Raw genomic sequence first — 20060 nt, forward strand, 5'->3', positions numbered from 1 at the left:
GGAGCGGCCGCCGTAAAGCGAGGAGGGGAAGATGGCGGCGCGGTGTGCGGGAGGTGCTGGTGAGCGTGAGGGGATGAGAGCGGTGTCCCGAGAGTTTCACTCGCTTCTACCCGAGCTCACCTTGTTTCTTCCTTGCAGGTGGAGCCTGGATGCGGGGGATTTTCGGCTGGGCTCGGCCGGAGAGGTGAGTCCGGGGTTCTGCCGTCCTGCAGCAGGCCCGGAAAGCAAATGGGATCCTGGACTCCATCAGGAGAGGGGTGGTCAGCAGGGATAGGGAGGTGATTGTCCCTCTCTACTCGGCTCTTGTGAGGCCCCATCTGTTGTACTGTGTCCAGGTGTGGAGCCCTCAGTACAAGAAAGACATGGAGATTTTGGAAAGGGTCCAGAGGAGGGACATGAAGATGATCAGGGGGCTGGAGCACCTCCCCTATGAGGACAGGCTGAGGGAGTTGGGTTTATTCAGCCTGGAGAAGAGAAGGTTGCGGGGTGACCTCAGTGCAGCCTTTCAATACCTGAAGGGAACTTACACCCAGGAGGGGAGTAAACTCTTGGAAAGGGCTGATAATAGCAGGACTAGGGGAAATGGTTTTAAGTTAAAAGAGGGAAGATTTAGGTTGGATGTCAGGGGGAAGTTCTTTACTAGGAGAGTGGTTAGGTCCTGGAACAGGCTGCCCAGGGAGGTTGTGGATGCCCCGTCCTTGGAGGTGTTCAAGGCCAGGTTGGACGGGGCCCTGGGCAACCTGATCTAGTAAAGGTGTATGTTTGGTGGCCCTGCCAGGCAGGGGGGTTGGAACTACATGATCCTTGAGGTCCCTTCCAACCCGGATCATTCTGTGATTCTGTGGGTGTGGGCTGTGTGCGTTGGGCTGCTCCCCATCCTCCTCTGCGCTTGGGCTCTGTGTCTCTCATTGGGCCCCATTCTGTGCTTGGTTCAGAGTGCAGTAAGGTCATATCTCTTGTGCCCGACTCTCCTCGGTCCCTGCTCTCCTACAGCGACCAATCCTCTGCTCTGGAGGAGCAGCATGTTGGGGGGTGCTGGTCGTTGCCCGCTGCATCCCCAGTTCCAGAAGTGAAGCTGAGTGTGTGGTACTCAAAGTGCAGAGCTTTGGTCTCTGCTGGAGCCATTGGAGGTCAATCACAGAGCAGTGTCACTGAAGAAAGTGAAATAAAGCCATGTGATGTTCCTGTGTTACTGTCCTTCAGCTCAACTGAATTGCTTTCCCCGATCAGTTCTTCTATTCTGTGCGTCTCCCACCTGTTGTTTATGCATGCTTCTTCCTGTAAAGTTACATAGTAGAAAACTTATGTAAAAGAACCCCCTGGTTGTAAAGTATCAAAACTTCTTTTGCTTGTCCCCTTGTTTTTGCTGCAATGTGTATGTGTCCTTTTTCCTCTCATGAAACTATGGTAAATAGAGTTCTCTGGATTGCCTTAAGATATAGAATGTAAGGTTCCTCAGTCTGTCAGGACTCGCATGTTCTGCTGATGCCTGGAAGGTAATGCTTATTATTATTACTCACAGCTGCTAGGCTGTGTTAATTGATGATGTTATGTCTGGTGATGGTAGATGGTTGTTTTTGGTAAATAACAGGAAAAAAAATGTGCCTAACACATTTATTTAGCATCCCGCTCCCTATTAGTATTGTGAGCACTTTCTAAGGTGTACAGTGCTTTTGTGAAGTTATTCAGTGTATTTTGTTTGCCAGACTTCTTAAAACGTTTTGCACGACGTGGCAACCCACACGGAGCTGTTAGAACCTCGTTAAAGCTCCATGTGTTTCATGTGGAACTTGTCGATTTCTTACCATTGTGGGCAGCTGCCTCTCACTGCTCTGCCTGGCCAGCAGGGGGCAAAATGCAGCTCTGTCTTTATGAATCTGGGTGAGCAAACTGACTGGGTTATAAAGTATATTACTTTATAATACGTATAAAGTATTATGATTGCTGTCGGCTGTCTTGCATTGTTTCCCTTGTGTTTTCAAAGTTGAGATTATTTCCCCTTTCAAATTTCAGACACGATAAATGCTTACGTGCTTTTGATGCTTTTATTCTTCACTCTCAGTTCCTTAAAAAGCTACAAATTATTGCTGTTAGAACATTTGCTTTTAGAATTTAAATGAGTATTGCTCAGTCTTGGCAAAATGACAAGGCATGAATTCCTTATGCAAGTAATGAACCACACCCAAGAGGAGAGAAATGATGGTGTCTGTGTGACGGTCAGAGGACACTGTGGAATCTGATGCTCTATGAACGTAACTTGAGCTCCTTGGCATGCCTTAGGAAGCCTAAAGCTTTTTGTTAAATTAAAAAGCCTTTCAATGTAAACTATGAAGGACTTCAACAGTGTTACTTGAAAAGTAGTCAAATGTGTCAGCTCTCTTTATGAAGGCAAGCATGTTCACAGTTTTTTCAGATAGTCTGGACAGGGGCAAAGAACTTTTCTGTTCACAGCAGTGACTGTGGCGTTGTCTTGCAGGTGGTTTGCAGCTGGAAGTGTTTTCCCGCTCTCATGTATCCACACAAGTACATCCCTGCAAAAACTTGGGAAGTGGGAGAAAAAGAACAGGATTGTGTACCCTCCTCAGCTGCCTGGAGAGCCTCGAAGACCAGCTGTAAGCACACACATGCATGTTTCTTTACATGTTTGTGTTTAATGATTTCAAAGCATGTTGTCTCTGGATGACTCCACAGGACACGAGTCTGGTTGTTTTCTTGTTGACTATTTAAGATTTTATCCTGTTTCACATATTGAAATTGTAGGAGTTAACATCACTTCGGCTGTTCTCCATTTCTAACTGAGTTGGAACCTGAAGCTGCTCTGCAGCTCAGTGTGCTGCAAACTGCAAAGGTGCCATCCTCTGCTTGTAGAATTCTCTGAACTATGAAGAGATGAAAGTTACCAAGAATGTGTCCTTATACACTCGTGCTGTTCATACAGCAATAGGTAACTTGCAAAGAAGACAGCTGGGTTGTTTCTTCTGCATACAGCTATACATGTAACTTTCATTTAGCGGTGGAAATAATGGTGTCTGTTTAAAAAGCATGCACTCTATTTAAATTCCTTGATTTTTTTGCTTTATAGGAGTCTCAGGTCTCCTACTCTGTTGCCTCCCTCTTAATGGGCTGTTCATAGGTTGCCTACTCTCATAATGGTTGCCTCATTTGTTTGACATGGGTGAGAGATTGTAAAGTTGTGTGGGGACAGACAAGGGAGTCAGGTAAAGAATGTGATGGCAAAAGTCTCATTTCCTTAAGAAATCATTTCGTAAACACTGTGCAGTGGAATTGTTCTTCAGTCTGTTGCACAATAACTTGTGTTTACTAAACCATAAATTGAAGCAAAGAGCCTAAAATCAATGAAGGCCTGATAGCCATTCCAGACAAGCTTTGCAGGAGTCAGTTTAAGTAACACGATTGTTTTTAAAAGGTAGTCATAACAGATGGTACTAGGTTTTGATGACAGCAAGTTCATGGATGCTTCTCCCTGTCCCCTCTTCTTGATCACTTTATAACTGGGAAGTACAGATAAGTGTGAATAGAAGCAAGTTTTTGTTAATTTGATTCATTTGTGGACATTGAAGTGTTGTCTTTGGTCACTGAAGGAAGTAATCAATACTGTTTTCTCTACATCTTGACCTGAGAAAATTTTAGGTGGATTTTTCAATATTTCCTCATTCTTGAAAACTGATTGGATTTTCATTCTTTTAATAGTACTTTAGAGGTGCTGCTCAGGAAAGTAAATTATTTGCATCTCACAAGAATCATTTTTTTTTTCCTGATGTGCTTTTGTGAGCCATAAGCATCCATCACCTCTATCAATACTGTGGCCTAGAATTAGAAATACATGCTGTGTAGTGTGCTGACACGTGCAATATATACATGAACATAGAGTTACCAACCAGCTCACTTAAATCAATTCTTTCCCTGTTTGTAAAAGATTCTGCGTCCTTCAGGTTTGTATCGATGTTCAATTTTACTAGCTGCTTTTGCTCTCTTGGTTTAGTTATAATGTTAAATGGCCCTTTGGAGACACCTCATCATGCCAGTCAAACTCAAAACCCTCCTCAATTCTGAAGAGCTAATTAAATTCATTGGTGTCAAATTGCTATCCCAGCAAGATGGTGTGTCAGTGCAGTAATACCTTTAAGACTGAATGGGCATGTGAGTCTTTAGAATGCTTCAAAAGGTGGGGAGGATGGAAAAGAGAAGATTAGAGAAAAAGATAGACTGATTTTCAGGATCTCTGCTTATAAACTAATTCAATCCTTATGAGATTGTATTAAGGTTTACTGTTATTATACAGTATTAAAGTTTACAGTTTAAAATGGCAACAGTCTGCTTGACTTGGTGTGTACAAGGTATGAGTAGTAGGGAGAGCTGTTCTTTTATTCCTTGAAATCAAGTGCATTGCAGAGCAGACATAAGCTTTATTTTGTTCTTAAAGCAAAATTACTCATCCTCTCTTTTATGCACCTAGGAAATATATCACTGTCGGAGGGAAATAAAATACAGCAAAGATAAGATGTGGTATCTGGCAAAACTGGTAAGCAAAAGTGCTTATTTGTTCTGAATTTTAGAACAAAGTTTAATTGTTGTATTTGCTTTAAGAGTTCATATTCAACCAGAGTGTAGTCAGTATCTTTATGATAGAGGACTGAGGATGCATTTATTTGTAGTTTGATTTAGCCACTTAATCTTAGTATGCTCTCAAATGCGTACCCAGGGATCTTTGGAGCAGAGTAATGTGCCATTTTTTCACTTTCAGAAATAAAATTTAAAAGAAAAAAAGTTGAATAATTTATCATTCAGCATTTAGCTGAGAAGAACTGTACGTGTGATATTGCACTGAAGAAATGTCAGTTATGGAAGCTGAAGTCTTATTTGTTCTTTGTAATGACAAAATAATTTAAAGACTGTCTTCTGAAGAAGAGAAGTATTTCTAATTATATGAATTAACTTTAACGCTTTAATTGCAGATTAAAGGAATGTCCATTGATCAAGCTCTTGCTCAGCTGGAATTTAATGATAAAAAGGGAGCAAAGGTGATCAAAGAGGTATGCAGAAGCACTCTCTAACAAACCCAGTTTCAAGAAAGCATTCCAAATGTCTGATGATGTTGATTTTAAATGTTCCTGGTAAGCCTGTGAGAACCCATTCAGACCACAGTCATGTAATGTTGAGATTTAAGGATACACAGAAGTAGCTTGTGCTGAATGTTCTAAATTTTTGATGATAACAAACAACTTGTGGGTACCTTTGCTGTAGCAATCTTTGGATTTAAGACTGTGGCAAATAATGCAGAATCTGTCATAAATAGCTGCTCTGTCAACGTGCTTCATTCCTTCAAAATCATAAATGATGAGGAATATCATCAGGGAAGGGACTGAGCTCTGTTAAAGCACAGAAATTTTTCATATGCAGTAATTTTTGGGAGTATCAAATTGTTTGCTTGGCCAAAGCATTGGTTTCTGGCATATTTGTGACTGAGTAGTATTAAGTTTTAGCTCAAAAACACTGAGTGGTGTAAGTTGATTTCTACCCATGTCCGTTTGTAGTCTGTTATCAAAAGCTCATACACTTACAGCTGCTGGTGGGAGCCATCTAACCCAAAAATGTAATGTGGTTGACCTGAAGTTTCATGGTTTGTGTGCAGAGAACATAATTATATAAGTCTGTTTTTAATGATTTTGATGTCTCTGAGATACTTTTCTGTAATTGACTCAAACTTGCTAATTTCTTCATCTCATCCAGAGATAGGAAATAACATTGCTTCAATTCCTGCTCAGTGCTTCCATCTCTTTTTGTAACAGGTTCTCTTAGAGGCTCAGGAAATGGCAGTAAGGAATCACAACGTGGAGTTCAAATCAAATTTACATATAGGTAATTCATTTTTTTTATTTTAGTGCAGCAAAATGTCATTCTGCTCCATGAAAAGTTTATCCTTCATAAGATTTTGTTACCTCAAATTGGCAGAAATGGATGAAATGCAATTCTTAGTAAATATCTTCAGCAAAATATTATAGATATACTTTCTAAATTCACCTTTTTGGTGCTTCTGAAGTGTTAGTTCAACTCCGGGGTTTCCTCTGTAGAAATAATCTGCTGAATGCATTAGATGGAGGATAAAGGAATCATTAATTGAATTAGCTTCTCAGTTGCAATCATGGAAAAATCCACTGGTAAGACAGTGTTCCAGATACATAGCAGTTTGTTCTGAGACTGACTGGTCTTCTCTCCTCCCCACCTGTTTTTCTTCAGCTGAGTCTCTGGCAGGCAAAGGCCACTATACAAAACGAATCCGTATCCATGGGAAAGGCATGTTTGGCATCATGAAAATCGTCAAGTGCCACTACTTTGTGAAGCTGGTGGAAGGTCCTCCTCCTCTTCCAGAGCCACGAAAGACTGGTTTTGACCAAGCAAAAGAATATGTACAACAGCTGCGCAGTAGAACCCTTGTTCATACACTGTGATGGACTTGTGTGACTGTATAGGTACTTCTTGTTTGACAAAGTCGTTATGTAAAATAATAAAAACATATTTTAGGTTTATTTTTGTTGCTGCTGGAGCTGGATGATGCATCAATGATTGTAGATTTATTTGTCAAGCCTAAGGTGTGCAGGAATGTTGGAAGAGCAGCAACAGATGCTACTTTTTGAGTTACTTGGACTACAGCTTTCAACTTCTCTGGGCCATCGAATCTAGAGGAAAGAATGCACTTAAAACTTGTTGGGAATTTTGTCTTGCAGTTCATGCAACTCTTTGTTATGTACATTCAGGTCCTTTATTGAACAAGTGTACAATTGGCATTTGCCAAAATTGGACACCTGAAAGTAGCTACAACAGTGCAACATAACTGGCATCAATCTTGGATTATCAGGCATCAATTAATGATTTCTTTATCTGGGCTGTAATGCTTCCTCCTTACTGTCTCTGTTGTGCACCATAGGCACTTTGTCTGGGGGTGGGGAGTGGAAAAATCCGAGCTGAGATTGTGGCAGTGTCAGTAGATGGCATTGTTTAGTTTGTCAGGGAGGGACCTGGTAGTGAAAACTTGCAGTGCATTGAAACCGTTCTTAATTCTGACCATGGCATTAATAGACTGATATGTGTGTGGAGTTCATGCTGTTCTCTGTGGAAACTCAGTGTGAGTAGTGAAGAGTGAACTAATTACACTGTCTGGGAGCAAATAACTTCTGTAATGTTGAGGGGAGTAAAATACTGTATGGATTTAACATGGAATGGCTTGTTGCATGCATGAACCAGACTTCCAGTTCTCTGAAAAAAAAAACCAAAAACATATATATCCTATTTTTATTATTACTTTAATGCAGAGGGAAAAAGTGGTGAAAAGGTCCTCGCTCTGTCATGTTTTCATCCAGATGGCCAGAGATCATGGACACTGGCATGAAAAGATCTACTGCTTGTTTATGAAGATGTCTGATATTGAGACCCTTCCATTCTGAAAGCATTAGAATGGATTGGATTGCTCACCTGATTTGGGTCTTTTTACCACACTGAATGAAAAGTGGCAACTTTTCTTGACTTTGATTTCATCAGTGCTTAAATGTTGATAATGGGACAGTTCATAAGGAAACAAATTATCTTTGCTGTCCTAATGGAAGTGGCATACAGCTGTTTCTTATGGTTCCCGAAGAAATGCTAGTGTTAGGGCATTGTGAAGTTACACAAGTACATACATGGCTCCTACCACAAATGGTGCTTATTTGCCCTCTGTTCTTCCATGGTGTGCTTGCAGACTCAGTACTTGTTCTGATGGAGGGTTGTCAGTGATCTGGGAAAAGATTAAAGAATTGCAAGATAATCCATACTTAACAACAGCACTCATGATTTAAGTGTGTAAAACCTGACTTCCAGATAACTTATCCTAGTACGTCATTCAGGAGAAAGCTGTAGACCCTGGAACAGGCTGCCCAGGGAGGTTGTGGATGCCCCGTCCTTGGAGGTGTTCAAGACCAGGTTGGACGGGGCCCTGGGCAACCTGATCTAGTAAATGTGTATGTTTGGTGGCCCTGCCAGACAGGGGGGTTGGAACTACATGATCCTTGAGGTCCCTTCCAACCCGGGTCATTCTGTGATTCTGCGATCTGTGATTCCCTTCAGATCCCCTTTGGACCTCCAGACAATACTGTATCATTGCTCTCATTTTCTCTGAAAACTAGAAGTGAGAATGTGGCTGATGTCTTTTCTACCTTCATGATGCAGCTGGTGGCCCTGACACTTCTTTAAATGGCCTTCAGTCAAAAGGCAAGATGCTTGTGTTCTGTGGTGTGTAACATGTAGTGGATCTTTATGGTATTGGCCAAGGAAGATCCACATCCTTGGCTGTAACAGTACATTGGGAGGTCTGATGAGATACGGAGCTTCAACTGACTTGATTCCTCCCATTTGCTTATAGGAGGGTGGAAGTGTCTGAAGTGATTTATGGAGCCTGCCTGGATCTTGATCTCAGTACAATGCTAGTGATAAAGCTTTATACCGTCAAGTTCTAAATATAAAATAAAATTTCTTTTTATTTATTCTGCTGTGCTTTCATGCTAATTAGTACATCTACACTTGTGAGATGGATTCAGAAGGAAAGTACTGTTAATTGCAAGAAGTCTTTTGTGGAAGATGATTGTTTATTCCTGCAACCTCCAATAAAAGAACATTCTTAAATGAGCTGTCACCAGACAGGAGGGGAGAGGCACCAAGGCCTCTACTTGATGCTAATTTTATTAATAGCATCTGGGGCACTGTAAACTCACCACTTGTGTACCTGTGTGCTGATGTTACAGAAACTGCAGAAGGAGCAAGTATGCGTGAAGGTGTAGTAAGGCTTCAGGGAAATGTGAAGAGAGCGGAACTGTGAGCTGTGCTCAGCAATGTGAGATTTAATTGATGAAAGCTTGAAAACCTGCTGCTGGGCTTGTTCATAAACATTTTGAAGTCCTCGCTGAGAAAGTGAAGGTACTTCTGCCAACTCGATGTCTTGCTGGATGTGTTGTGAATTTTTCTTGTTTTTTCCTTTTTTAGAGCTCTATGGCAGTTACTGAGGAGATCATTAATGAATCTTCCTTAAATCCACCTTTTGGATGTAGTGTTCATGAGCATTCGGCAAAACATGGAAGATGAATCTAAACGTGATTAAACAATGACCTGCAGTGGCTGGGATGGTACGTGGCACAGACCAGCCTGGTGCTTCAGCTGTGCTGCAGTACCTGGAATAAACTTGACAGGACCAAGGTCATACAGCATAAAGCTTCAGATTAACTCTGCCTGCACAAATACGGGAGCTGTGTAAGAGTACCGCCTCCTCTGCATCCAGATGCTTGGAAAGTCCTTCACTCAACTGGAGCAAATAACGAATAGGTATTGTTCTTTGCTTTCTGTCAGTCCCCGTGAAAGCCCACTGATGGGATGCTGGAAGGTCATTTGCAAACAGAGTTCTCCTCTAAATAGGATTAAGGTTACTCCTAATATCTTCAGTGAACCATGTAAACAAAGTGTGACAATCTTCACTGTATGATCTATAGTTCTCTTGAAAATGCCCCTATTCTTAGCTTTTAAAGAACAAGTCATTATTGCTGAATGACAGCTATCCAGCTGCACCTCAGCCATGTCATTTAAAATAATTACTAATTAAACAAAATAAGAGACTGTAACGGTGCTAATAATCACATGAGTTACTGTTTGCTGGAGCCTCACCTGGGGAAAATAACTTGGAAGGAGGGGAAAGTTGAAGGAACTGTTGTTGTCAGGATCTGACTTTTGAGTAGTTAGACTGAAGTAAGGAACAAGGGATCTCTCGGGAGCAGACAGCAAATGCAGAGCTAATTTTATATTTGCTCTATCAACTCTCGTTTCAAGGAAGTTCTGTGCTAGTACAGAGGGCAGCCTGCCATTGAACAGAGCATGCCAAGGAGAGAGTAACTTCACATCAGGCAAATTATGCATCCATCTCAGATTATTAACTGAGGAAATGAATCTGGATGTATGTAATATGCCTGAAGAGCTGAGTGTTTTTGCAACTAAAGACAAAAGGTGGGTCAGAGCATCTGCTTTACTACAGTGTGTAGGTGATATTTCTGTGTATTGCTTAATTATACAACCATCAAGTTTTGCACGGTAGAGTTAATTTTGTCATATATGAAACTAAATTCACTTTTGTTTTTTCCCTTTCACCAAAAATAATGAATTGCAGCCTTAAGGAAATGTGAGCAAAGCTCAGCCTCAAATTATACTCTGTTGTGTAATCCTTCGTTCTATGGTATGGTGCTATGGAGCAATGGTTGATTATCATGTAGCTGTTGCTGTCAGGATCACCCTGTGGAGCTTCTTTTTGGCAGGATGAACAAGCCCAACTTCAGCCCTCTTTAAAAATCCAGTTCTCCAGGCCTTGTGCTGAACGCTTTCTAGTTTCTTTCCCCCCTCTCTGTTGCTCTGGGGAACCTGAAACCAAATTTGATGTTCCAGATGCACCTCTGCCAGCACTGACTGGAGGGGAATATCTCCCTTCTGTCTGCTGGCCATGCTTCTAATAGAGCCAAGTATGTAGGTTGTATCTGTGAGAGTGTTGTTGGCTCGCATTCAGCCTGATGCTCATGTAACTCCTAGGTCCTTTTTAGATTGCTCGTCAAAATTGCAGCAGGTACCTTTGACACTTGTGTTCCAGCTCTCATTGCTTCTCTATATACGCTAGTGCAGACTTCTTCACCACCAAGAAATTATTCTGCTGTGTAGGTGATGATCTTTCTTTCTTCCCCAGTATGAGAGCTGTAGTACTGTGTTCTGGCTTCTGTTATTAATCAAACTCCTAGGCAAACTAAGAGTAGAATAAACGCATTTATATGTGTTGTTGTGGTTGAGCTCCATCAGTGTATGCAGCTCAGAGGCAATGAAATGTGTCTTCATTTCTCCTGTCGATTATCTTCTTAAGAGGAAGACAAACACAGGTCCTTACTGTACGCTAGCCATGTAAATTAAAGCTTTAATTAAAAGAAAACAGAGTGGACTATGAGGTGTGCTGCACTGGGCCATTAAAAGATTGCTGCTCAGGACTAGCTCTTCTAAATGTCCTCAGCACCTTGCCTTAGTTTTCCCTGCTTAAAATTCCCAATGGTGCATTAAGATGAACTCAGTAGTTAGTAAATTTTCCCCTGTGTGGTTTACAAGCTCAAGGTTATGGGCTAGAACAAGTAGTGTCATGCTATAAATCAGGTGTAATGGAACAGCTTGAGAGTGAGCACAGAAGTCCTGTTTCCCCTTGTGCAGTGTGTGTCCTAAAATTCCAAAGGTAGAGCTGGCACAAACCCAGAAACCCTCTGAACGGCTAATTATGTTATTAATAACGAGCCTCATCCTACTACCCTCTCTCTTCTGAACTGAAGAGTACTGGAAAGCTCTTACAAGGCTGCAAATCAGAAATGAAGCTTTCCAAGGAAGGAGGCAGCTGCTGAACTCCACTGTGGTGCAGCATGGGTGATGGGACCTCTGCCTCCCAGTAGGTCTCCTTCCAGCAAATATATGTTTTTTGCTATGTGCTTTGTGATGACTTACATGGCTTTAGTTTTCAGCTCTTCCTTATGGTTTCCATTATAAAAGCATCCCTTTTCTGTTTCTTTTTCTTTCTTTCAGGCCTGGAGTGTCTCTAGTTCAGTGAATCTGGGTGTTAGTCTGTCTTTGAACAAGAACCTGCCTGCACAGTGGTGAAAGCAGCCATGAATTAGGCAGCCCTCCAGCAGGACTGGGCTCAGGGCTTGGCTCAGGTCAGTGTTGTGTCTGAAGGCCTTCTGGATGGGTTCGTATTCTGTCAGCTCAGAGCACAAGCAGCAACAACCTGTGGCCCTCTGTGCTATGACAGAGGTACAGTGAAACTATAGCACAGTTATTGCAAGAAAAAGACTAACTGTAAACGTTGAAATTTGAGCTGGAAAGGTTCGGTCACTGGAGATGATCTCAACGTTGTGCTTAGATAACAGCCAGCAGCAGAACTCTATTGTAATATGTAACACCTGTACCTATGCCAGAGCCACTTTCTGTCTGCACTGTCCATTGGGGAAGCATCCCAACATCTTGGTTTGCAGGAACCTTTTTAAAATAACACTTGCTAAGCTTTTATCCTGCCTATGGCCATTGGTGTTATATCAATGTAGAACCGTGGATGAAGACAAATGGCACCTTCTTGTGAAATGTGCATGTGAAACAGCTGGATTTGGAGTGTGGCGCAGTTATGTCCCTTACACAAACTACGTAAAAAAACTACGTAGAAACTTCTATTGAAGATCATGGCAATGCTGTGTAAACTGTTGGCTAAATAGATACAAACATCCACATTTGTCTCTAGTGTGCTCAAAGCACACTAGAGCACACATTCAAAGCAGAGAATCCCATCCATTCTCATCAAGCTCTTAATTGTTAGTTTCCTGTTATTACCTGTCTCTTTTGTTGTGCACTGCTTCTGTGGGGATAGGTGCTTGGAAAGCAATTCCTATTCACCCTTCCACCTGTTCTCGTTCTGGCTATGTCTGTTGTTTAAAAGGTTTTCAGAGTCTGTGCTGGGAATGCATTTCTTTTCCTTGTATTTTGAGAGATTTATATTTTTTAATGGGCATTTATTTTATCGATCACATGGTGGATTTATTAGTTTGATAACCTGTCGGTAATGCAGGCAGTCATTTCTACTCCTGAACAGCATGCAGGGATTTTGTTCATTTAACAGTTTGGCTTTTGGATCAGATACCCATTGGAGGCAAATCCTGCAGTGTTCTGAGTGCTCTGAACACCACTGGAACTGGGGGCATCCTTAAGGACTGTGCTTTTAGCTGCTTTCTTTACACGTGGAGCATATGAATAAGTTACTGTGCAGTGCACGTCTTCCCTTGCTAGACCATATCCTTTAATATGATTTCTCTCTGATAAGTGAGACTTCTTGATGAAATTTTCACAATGACTGCTTATGCTCGTTTAACCCCTTTTGGGTTTCTTGCTAGTTCATTTCTGTGCTCGTCTCCTTTCATGTGAAACAAAAGCATTTTTCCTTCTTCAAGGACTGCTGCATTAACTTGGTTGGAAAATAGGGTGTGCATAATAAATGCTTTCATAAAGTGACACTTCCTAAAAGTAGGTTTGAGATGTTATGTTTGGGACCAAAATTCTAGGTTTCACATGGCTGATAATACATTTTCCTAATGCGCTGCCTGGCATAGCAGGGGAGCAGGGATGCTGATCCAGTGGTGCATCATACACCTACAAGGTGAAATGCAGTGGCAGCCCCAGCAGTACGTAGTTCCTTGGCACAGCCGTGGCTTTGGCAGGCCAGCCCTCATGGCACTGATGTCTTGTGGCAACTGTGCAAAGCAGATGACTCGTTATTTTTCTAATGATTGCTTCTCAGTGCTCTCCTCCTTCATCTGCCCTAGAAAGGGGAACTTTTCCCCCTGTATCCTATCCTGCTGGATAACAGCATGAATGGATTCTTGCTGTAGAAATGGAGTAATGCCACGGTATGGGCTGTATGTAACTACATTCCTTCTCTAAGTTCCCTCCTTCTATAAACTTTAATTGTAGACCCTGTCTGTGATCTTCAAATATGGTCCTTCTCCGTCAGTTTTAAAAGGGAGAAGACTAATTGAAGGCTATCCTCTAACTCACCACTGTTGTCAGCTGTGGAATCCAATATAGCACTTTCATCTACTGACAGTGATGTAGTGGTTATTAAATGCAATAGAAATCATTCAGACCCCTTTTCATTAAAACTTCACTCATCTCTGGCTTTCTGTGTTCTTGGAAAAGAGCTGGGTGGAAATACAGAACTAGAGAATTGCAACCCTGTATTGTTTTCTGAGGGAGAGGGCATTCAAGTACAAGAAACAGGTATTTGCATTTGAAGCAAAGGATCGATGTGTTGTCTTTTTCCTGAGACACCGGGGAGCTGCTCCTCCCCAGCTTGGCACAAGGCTAATGAGCAATGGTTCTAATGGATTAAGCCGCGTAGAAATGTCATCTTTTAGGTCCCCATCGTGGAATAAAGCATCAAACATTTGAGAGAGAACCATCGCTTCAGATTTAAGATGTGCCAGAAAAAAAAGTATGGAAAAAAGTGTCGAAGCCCTCCTATAAGTCAGCTTGTTTGAATACAAACATAAAATATTAATTGAAACCAACTAAAGGCATTCAAAACTTGATGTTCCCTCTTTGCCCCAGAAGTGGTCTGCTGATAAGAAAGAAATTAAAAATGCAGAATTTTTGAATAGCAAAAATGCTGCGCATTTCAAATGAAGTCGGTGTTTTATGTGTAACATTTTGGACTAAAGAAAAATAACATTAAGTGCACATAAAAATGATTACTGTAAATGGCGAAGACATCAAAGTTTGGCATCAAAGTTAAATGAAAGCACTTGAAAGTCTGTTTGTTTGATCTGTACATTAAAAAGCTTAAAAAGAAGCCAGTGCTTTTTGGGTTGGTTTATTTTCCAGCTGGAACTGGGTAGCCAGTTCAGATTCCGCTGCATCTTTGGGATTCCCAAACTAGTTTAAATCCAACCGGACTTGTTATTTTTGTTGGTGATTTCTTTTTCTTCTTCTCCTTTTGTGTTTTCCTGGTACAGTTTTACACCAGTACACCAGGAAAAGTGAGTAGGAAGAAGCAACGTGTCACAGGTTGCTGTAAGTGCCTTAAATTAGTCTGAAGAGTGGACACGCTCTGTGGTACTGGAATAAAAGTCTTTCCTCTTCTAAAACAAGGTCTACCAAAGCCAAAGGAAACTGAATTCTTTGCAGCAAACACCTTCAAGAAGGTTAACTGCAGTAATCTTGATGGTGTTTTACCACCAAAGATCCACTCCTGGCTTGGCAAGAATGGGAGAATGAGTCAGAGCTGTGTTAATTTCTGTTGGCTAAGGATCTGCTAAAGAACCGAGACCTGTTAATGCTCAGTTAATTTCAGTTCTCTTTTAGGGAAGAGAATAACAACATCAAGAGCTTGAAAAGTGGAATCTGTAAGAGGAAACTGAACTGTGCTTCTTTCACCACAGACCTTTCCATGCTTTACAAGCGATTAAATCTTAGAAGAAAACTGCATGGCACAGAGGAATTACTCTGGACTCTAGGAGCTCTTTTGGTACAGTGTAAATGTGAGGCCTTCATCTACAGAGAGACAGACTTCAGCTCATTTAGTTTGGGAAATGGAACTTTGAATGGAACACCTTGGCCTCTGAGACTTCTGCTTAGTGGCCCAAAACTTTTGGGATCAACAAACTTTGAAGGCTTAAGGGTGTGTGATAGTCAGTAGATGTGCTTATTGTAGATGCTACTTAACAATGCCTGGTTTATTTTAGTTTTGAATAGGCTACTGTATTCTCCTTTGTTTTTACTTGGTGATAAACTGAACTTCATGTGGGTCTGAAAGCATCCCAACAGAGGGCTAAAGAGGTTCCTCCAGAAGTGCAATAAAACTGTTTTCCTATGAATTCAAGAGAGCTCTTGAAATAATCTGATTTCAGTCCCTCCTGTTACTTACCATGGATTCTGGGATGAGCTGGTTGCTGTTTATAGCTTTCTTTACATACAGATTTTGGTTTGAACCCAATTAAAAGCAGAATCTTTGCTTAAGACAAAGGCGAGAGGAGCAGCAGGGAAGGCTTTGATGCACGTGAACCAAACAACAAAACCAGGAAGACTGAATGTTTGTTCTTCATACATATTCTTAGAGACAATTATTGTTATTTCCTCTTCGAATGAGCAGTTTTTAGGAATGAAATGTCTGTATTCTAATAAGTACTGTTTATTAAACTTCTGGGAACTGAAGTTGAATATGAATTATTAAAATGTCTTTGAGGTGCAGAGTTGTTTTTCTTTTGGAAGGTGTCTGTGAAGAAATAGAAACAACAGGAGAACATGCAGCAAAGGAGGAGAAGCAAAGGGTAAGGAAAGAACTGGATCAAAGCCCCAGTCCTGTGTAATGTGTGAGGTGGGCCTTGTCCTGGGGGCTGAGAAAGGTTCTCTGGGCAGTCCAGATCCAGTTTTTAATCAACAAGTAGAAAGTTTTGATATAACTTTCCCTTGAGAGAGAAAGGGATGCTTGGGGGGAAGGAGAATGCCAGGAGGGGAAAAGCAATGGCAAAGTACGTGGTCTACTCCATGACTTGAAAGTACTGAAGGGATTTCGGCAGGGAAGTACGAGCTGAGCAAGGGAGGTCTGAAGAACTTGATAGATTCAGTATTGTTAATGGTTAATGGTTTGTCCCTTAAAATGTTGGATATTTAGGTGATGGCTTTCTGGCAGAAAGTGCAAGTGAAGATGTTCTCTATATTTGCTCTAAGCTTTTGACTTTGTCACTGTGGGAAATTCACTGTAAAGAAAGAGAAAAGGAAAGAGAGGATGTGAAGTTGTGTTGTAAGCCGTTTGTTTGTTCAGCGTGGTTTACTACAGAATGAAGAGTGAAATCTCTAGGCATTCAGTGACAAGGAGAGCAGAGATTCTATCAGCCCCTGAAGGAGTTGTGGTGAGGTCCAGAAAAGAGACAAAGAGACTTTATCATGGACCTGTTGCAGGAAAACTTTCAGCTGGATTTTGTCTTCTGCTACAGCGTGATCTCCATCAGTCACTCCATACAAACTAATAGGAAAAGTGTGTATGTAGCACTTTTCATTGCTGGATATTTGTGTAAGGTGGTGTACACATCCATGCCATTTTAACTGAGCTCCCTGCTGCGCTGTCTTGCTTTTGCTGCTCTCCCCATAAAGAACCGTGTTTTGCCCGAGTGATGTCTGCACGTTACTGTTTTCTTCCTTGTACTCATATTCTTAACATTTATAATTTAAACGTCTTCAAAAAGAATTGACAGTTGCCTTCTCCAAAGTAAAGGACAAAATGACTTGTGTTAATTATTCTTTCTCACTTACTCGCTTACCAGGGCATATATTATTCCGAGGCTTTTAGTGCCTTGAGCCAAAAAGGGTCATTACAGCAAGCAGCATAATGACCTGACCAAAAAATATAAGAGGGAGCGAATGAGTCCTTCTCTGTTGAACTCTCTGAAGTCATTAATGGATGCCTTGGGAATTCTATGGAGCAACAGCTCAGAAAATAAACAGAATTGTTCAGCGTTGGATATCACTCTTGTGACATCTATGCTATTACAAAGATTTACAGCTGGAAGAATTCGATCTAGGTTTTTCTCTTTCCCCCATTGACTCACATTTTGGAAGGCAGTCAGACCCTGAGAGTTGAGTTTTGCATAATTGAAGCACCAGCACATATTAAATGGAACGACTAATGGGGATGAAGCTTCCCCCTTCCTTCCAGTCTGAGTTATCAATTATGAATTAGCAGCAATCTGAGATCAAAGGGGTTCCGTTTTTTTTCTTTTTTGCAGCTGAATTTGAAGATTTTGGAACTGATGAAATGAAGTTAATGACTCATTCCAGGAACGCAGAGACAGGAGTTAACTGACAAGGGTGGAGTTAAGGGTTTGCTTTAATGCCTTTCTGAATGTAGACGCTCTCAAATGTAAAACGGGACAGAGATCAAGTTCCTTGTGTAACAGAGTGCTGTTAGGACCTTGTGCCCTTTGTGGGGCATGACAGGTGCTAATCTGATCTGTGACGTTCATCCTACTACTGTATATGACATAGTTAATGAGATGCGCTGTGCAAGTGCATTAGGGTTATCACTGTATTAGTTGCACGGTTCTTTTTTTGCCTTAACACGAGTTCATGGCTGCAGAGAAAATGCATCTCTCCAGCAAGAACAATTTGACACGTGCTTAACATGAAAGACCTTGAGGGTTTTAACTTACAAACTGCTATGGCTTCATGGAGGGAAATTCAAAGAGCAGCCCAAGGCAGAAGGTGGCTACATGCTCCATGAATGGCAACAGCTGAGTCATGGCCTGATTGAGCAGCTGGGAACGGACCCTGTCAGCCCTGGGAGCGCAGGTGGAGGCCATTCAGCTGTGCGGCCAGAAGGGGCGGAGCCTGGCTGCACTTCTTAGACCCCCATTGAAGGGCTGAGTGCTGCTGGGGAAGGGTCTGTTTCTGGAAGTTTCTCTTTTGTGAAGCTTTTCCCTGTGAACCTGGAATCTTCTCATACAGGTGAGTGATCTTCTTCCCTTCTTTTGTAGCATCTTTTTATTGTGCTGGTCCCTCTATCATCACACCTTTGTTGTAGCACCTTTCCCACTGATTTATCCAATAGCTGCACTCCCCGAGCAGCAAACAGTAAAGCACTGTGTGATTTAGGGTAGTAGATCACACCACAAAGATCTCAGAAGCCCAAGGGGACAAATAACAACATTAGACCTGCTATGCTTTCTTCAAGTGCAGAAATACTTGCCAAAACAGGCACATGCTAATTGTTTTAAAGGCTTTTTTTTTCATTGAAACACTCTGGTGTTATGTAACGGGCACCCACGTTGAGCCCACCCAGGTGCTTGTGATTAGAGGCTGAGGGTTGGGTTTGCTCAGCAGAGTGGGGGCTGGAAAGCACAGGTGGTGTGAACAACAGGTGGTGCTTGTGATCGCATGGGGAGGATGCGGGGAGAAGGCGGCAGACATGGGGCTTCTGTGCAGTTAGAAGAAAGGAATTTCTTCACCCCAGGGCTTGAAGACATCGGGAGACCTTGCTGCTGTGATAATGGTGAGTGACTGGTGTGATGGAGAGTATTTAGGGGGCAGAGACAGGCTGGATGAGAAGGGTGGGCTAAGACCAGCCTTGGGGGGTTGCAGAGGCCGTGGGGTGGTTCTGGATTCATTGCCTGCCATATCCCAGGCCCCTATGATCTGGCACTGTGGCTCATTGGCTGCTTCTGTTGGAGAAACACAGCAGAAAAATTCTGCTTTTTTCCTTGTACTTCTAATAATTTTTATTTCTTTTGGCCTCAAAGTTATCATTTTTAATAGGATTTTAGATAAATTTCATGGTTTGTGTTACTTATTTTGCTTGTGTAATGGCTTGTAAGTAGGATTTTAGATTAATTTAGTTCTAATTGTTTCTTATTTTGTTTGGATGATGCCTTGTAGTAAGACTTTTGAAATTAATGTGACCCTGTAACTAAATTATAACGCAGTAATTATGAAAATAATGAATTTATTATCACAATTATTGTGAGAATAAGTAGAAAGGAGATTCTAATGACCTGAGTCTCCCTTGCCTTTGCTGATATATCAAAAGAAAACACGGCCTGGAGTATTATGTCTTATATTCAAACAGTTTAACGTTTGGCGTAGGTCATTAGAAGCTCACACTCACCTGGGATGTCAGGAGTATTTCTGTTATGGAACCAAACCAGGCTGAGTGCAGAGGCCAAATTAACACAACTTCAGCTCTTATTCAGGAGTTGCTATTGGTTTTCTTTTGCCTTGGTGACTTCAGACACTTCCTTGAGGCTTCATAATGAAGTGTGTTTTTTTCTTAAATGTTGCTTTCACTTGATCAGGTTCTGATTTGGGGGAAATATGGGACTGTGTTTCCTGTTGCTCTGAGTTGCATGAAGCTCTACTTTATTAATCTGTTCTTGTAATGATAAACACCCAGGGCTGAGACTATCTCCCTCTACGAAGCTGCAAGGAGTCTCTTTAAAATACTGTTTCAGAGTGGTTTGTTGTTTGTTTTGCTTGGGTTGATATGGATTTGGTTGTAAGTTGTTGCTGGCATTTCTCCAAGAGGTTCTTTAATTCCTAATAATGTTTTTATTTGGGTAAACCTGAACCTGTTTGAGAGATACATGAGAAGGCATCATAGAATTATAGCGTGGTTGTGTTCAAGGGACCTAAGAGCCCATCCAGTCCCAACCCCTGCCATGTGCAGGATCAGTTCCCACAAGCTCAGGCTGCAAAGGGCCCCATCCATGACCTGGGCACCCCCACCTCTGGGCAGCAGTGGCATCTCTAAAGCTCTGTGCCCTATGGGCTCTCAGCTCATGCTGTCAGACCATGCAGCGATGCCATTCCCTGGAGCATGCCAGCAGTGTGAGCAGGTCCCATCCCCTGCGCTTGCCGTTTGTTTTATTTGGTGTGTTGTTAACCTTTACTTGCAGCACTTATTTACTTTGGGTTTTAAT

At 41.8% G+C, this 20060-nt stretch overlaps 1 protein-coding gene across 3 annotated transcripts; it reads left to right on the top strand.

Annotated features, from left to right (window-relative positions):
• The first annotated feature begins 14 nt into the window (after positions 1-14).
• Positions 15-15840, top strand: MRPL22 (mitochondrial ribosomal protein L22). Of its 3 annotated transcripts, XR_014935425.1 has the most exons (9): positions 15-59; positions 139-184; positions 2477-2612; positions 4478-4543; positions 4977-5054; positions 5811-5880; positions 6259-6491; positions 9034-9369; positions 11635-15840. XR_014935425.1 is itself a non-coding variant. In XM_015875657.3 (7 exons), exons 1-7 carry the CDS (start codon positions 32-34, stop codon positions 6468-6470), a joined length of 636 nt encoding a protein of 211 aa, XP_015731143.2. In that variant the 5' UTR covers positions 15-31; the 3' UTR covers positions 6471-8537. The 3 variants fall into 3 exon arrangements, 2 of the variants coding, with proteins under 2 accessions (XP_015731143.2, XP_085374896.1); XM_015875657.3 differs by lacking the exons at positions 9034-9369; positions 11635-15840 and having other exon boundaries at positions 6259-8537; XM_085518770.1 differs by lacking the exons at positions 4478-4543; positions 9034-9369; positions 11635-15840 and having other exon boundaries at positions 6259-8537.
• Positions 15841-20060: the final 4220 nt, after the last annotated feature.

This window comes from Coturnix japonica, chromosome 18, assembly GCF_054131305.1.
Source record: "Coturnix japonica strain WE chromosome 18, WE-NBRP24, whole genome shotgun sequence".
Classification (NCBI taxonomy): Eukaryota; Metazoa; Chordata; class Aves; order Galliformes; family Phasianidae; genus Coturnix; species Coturnix japonica.

What these genes read in the sequence shown, in the direction of transcription:
- MRPL22 (XM_015875657.3), top strand. Translation starts at nt 32, where the DNA reads ATGGCGGCGCGGTGTGCGGGAGGTGCTG. An exon ending in GGCTGGGCTCGGCCGGAGAG is followed by an intron (nt 185 to 2,476) that starts GTGAGTCCGGGG and finishes GTTGTCTTGCAG; the next exon opens with GTGGTTTGCAGCTGGAAGTG. An exon ending in CAAATCAAATTTACATATAG is followed by an intron (nt 5,881 to 6,258) that starts GTAATTCATTTT and finishes GTTTTTCTTCAG; the next exon opens with CTGAGTCTCTGGCAGGCAAA.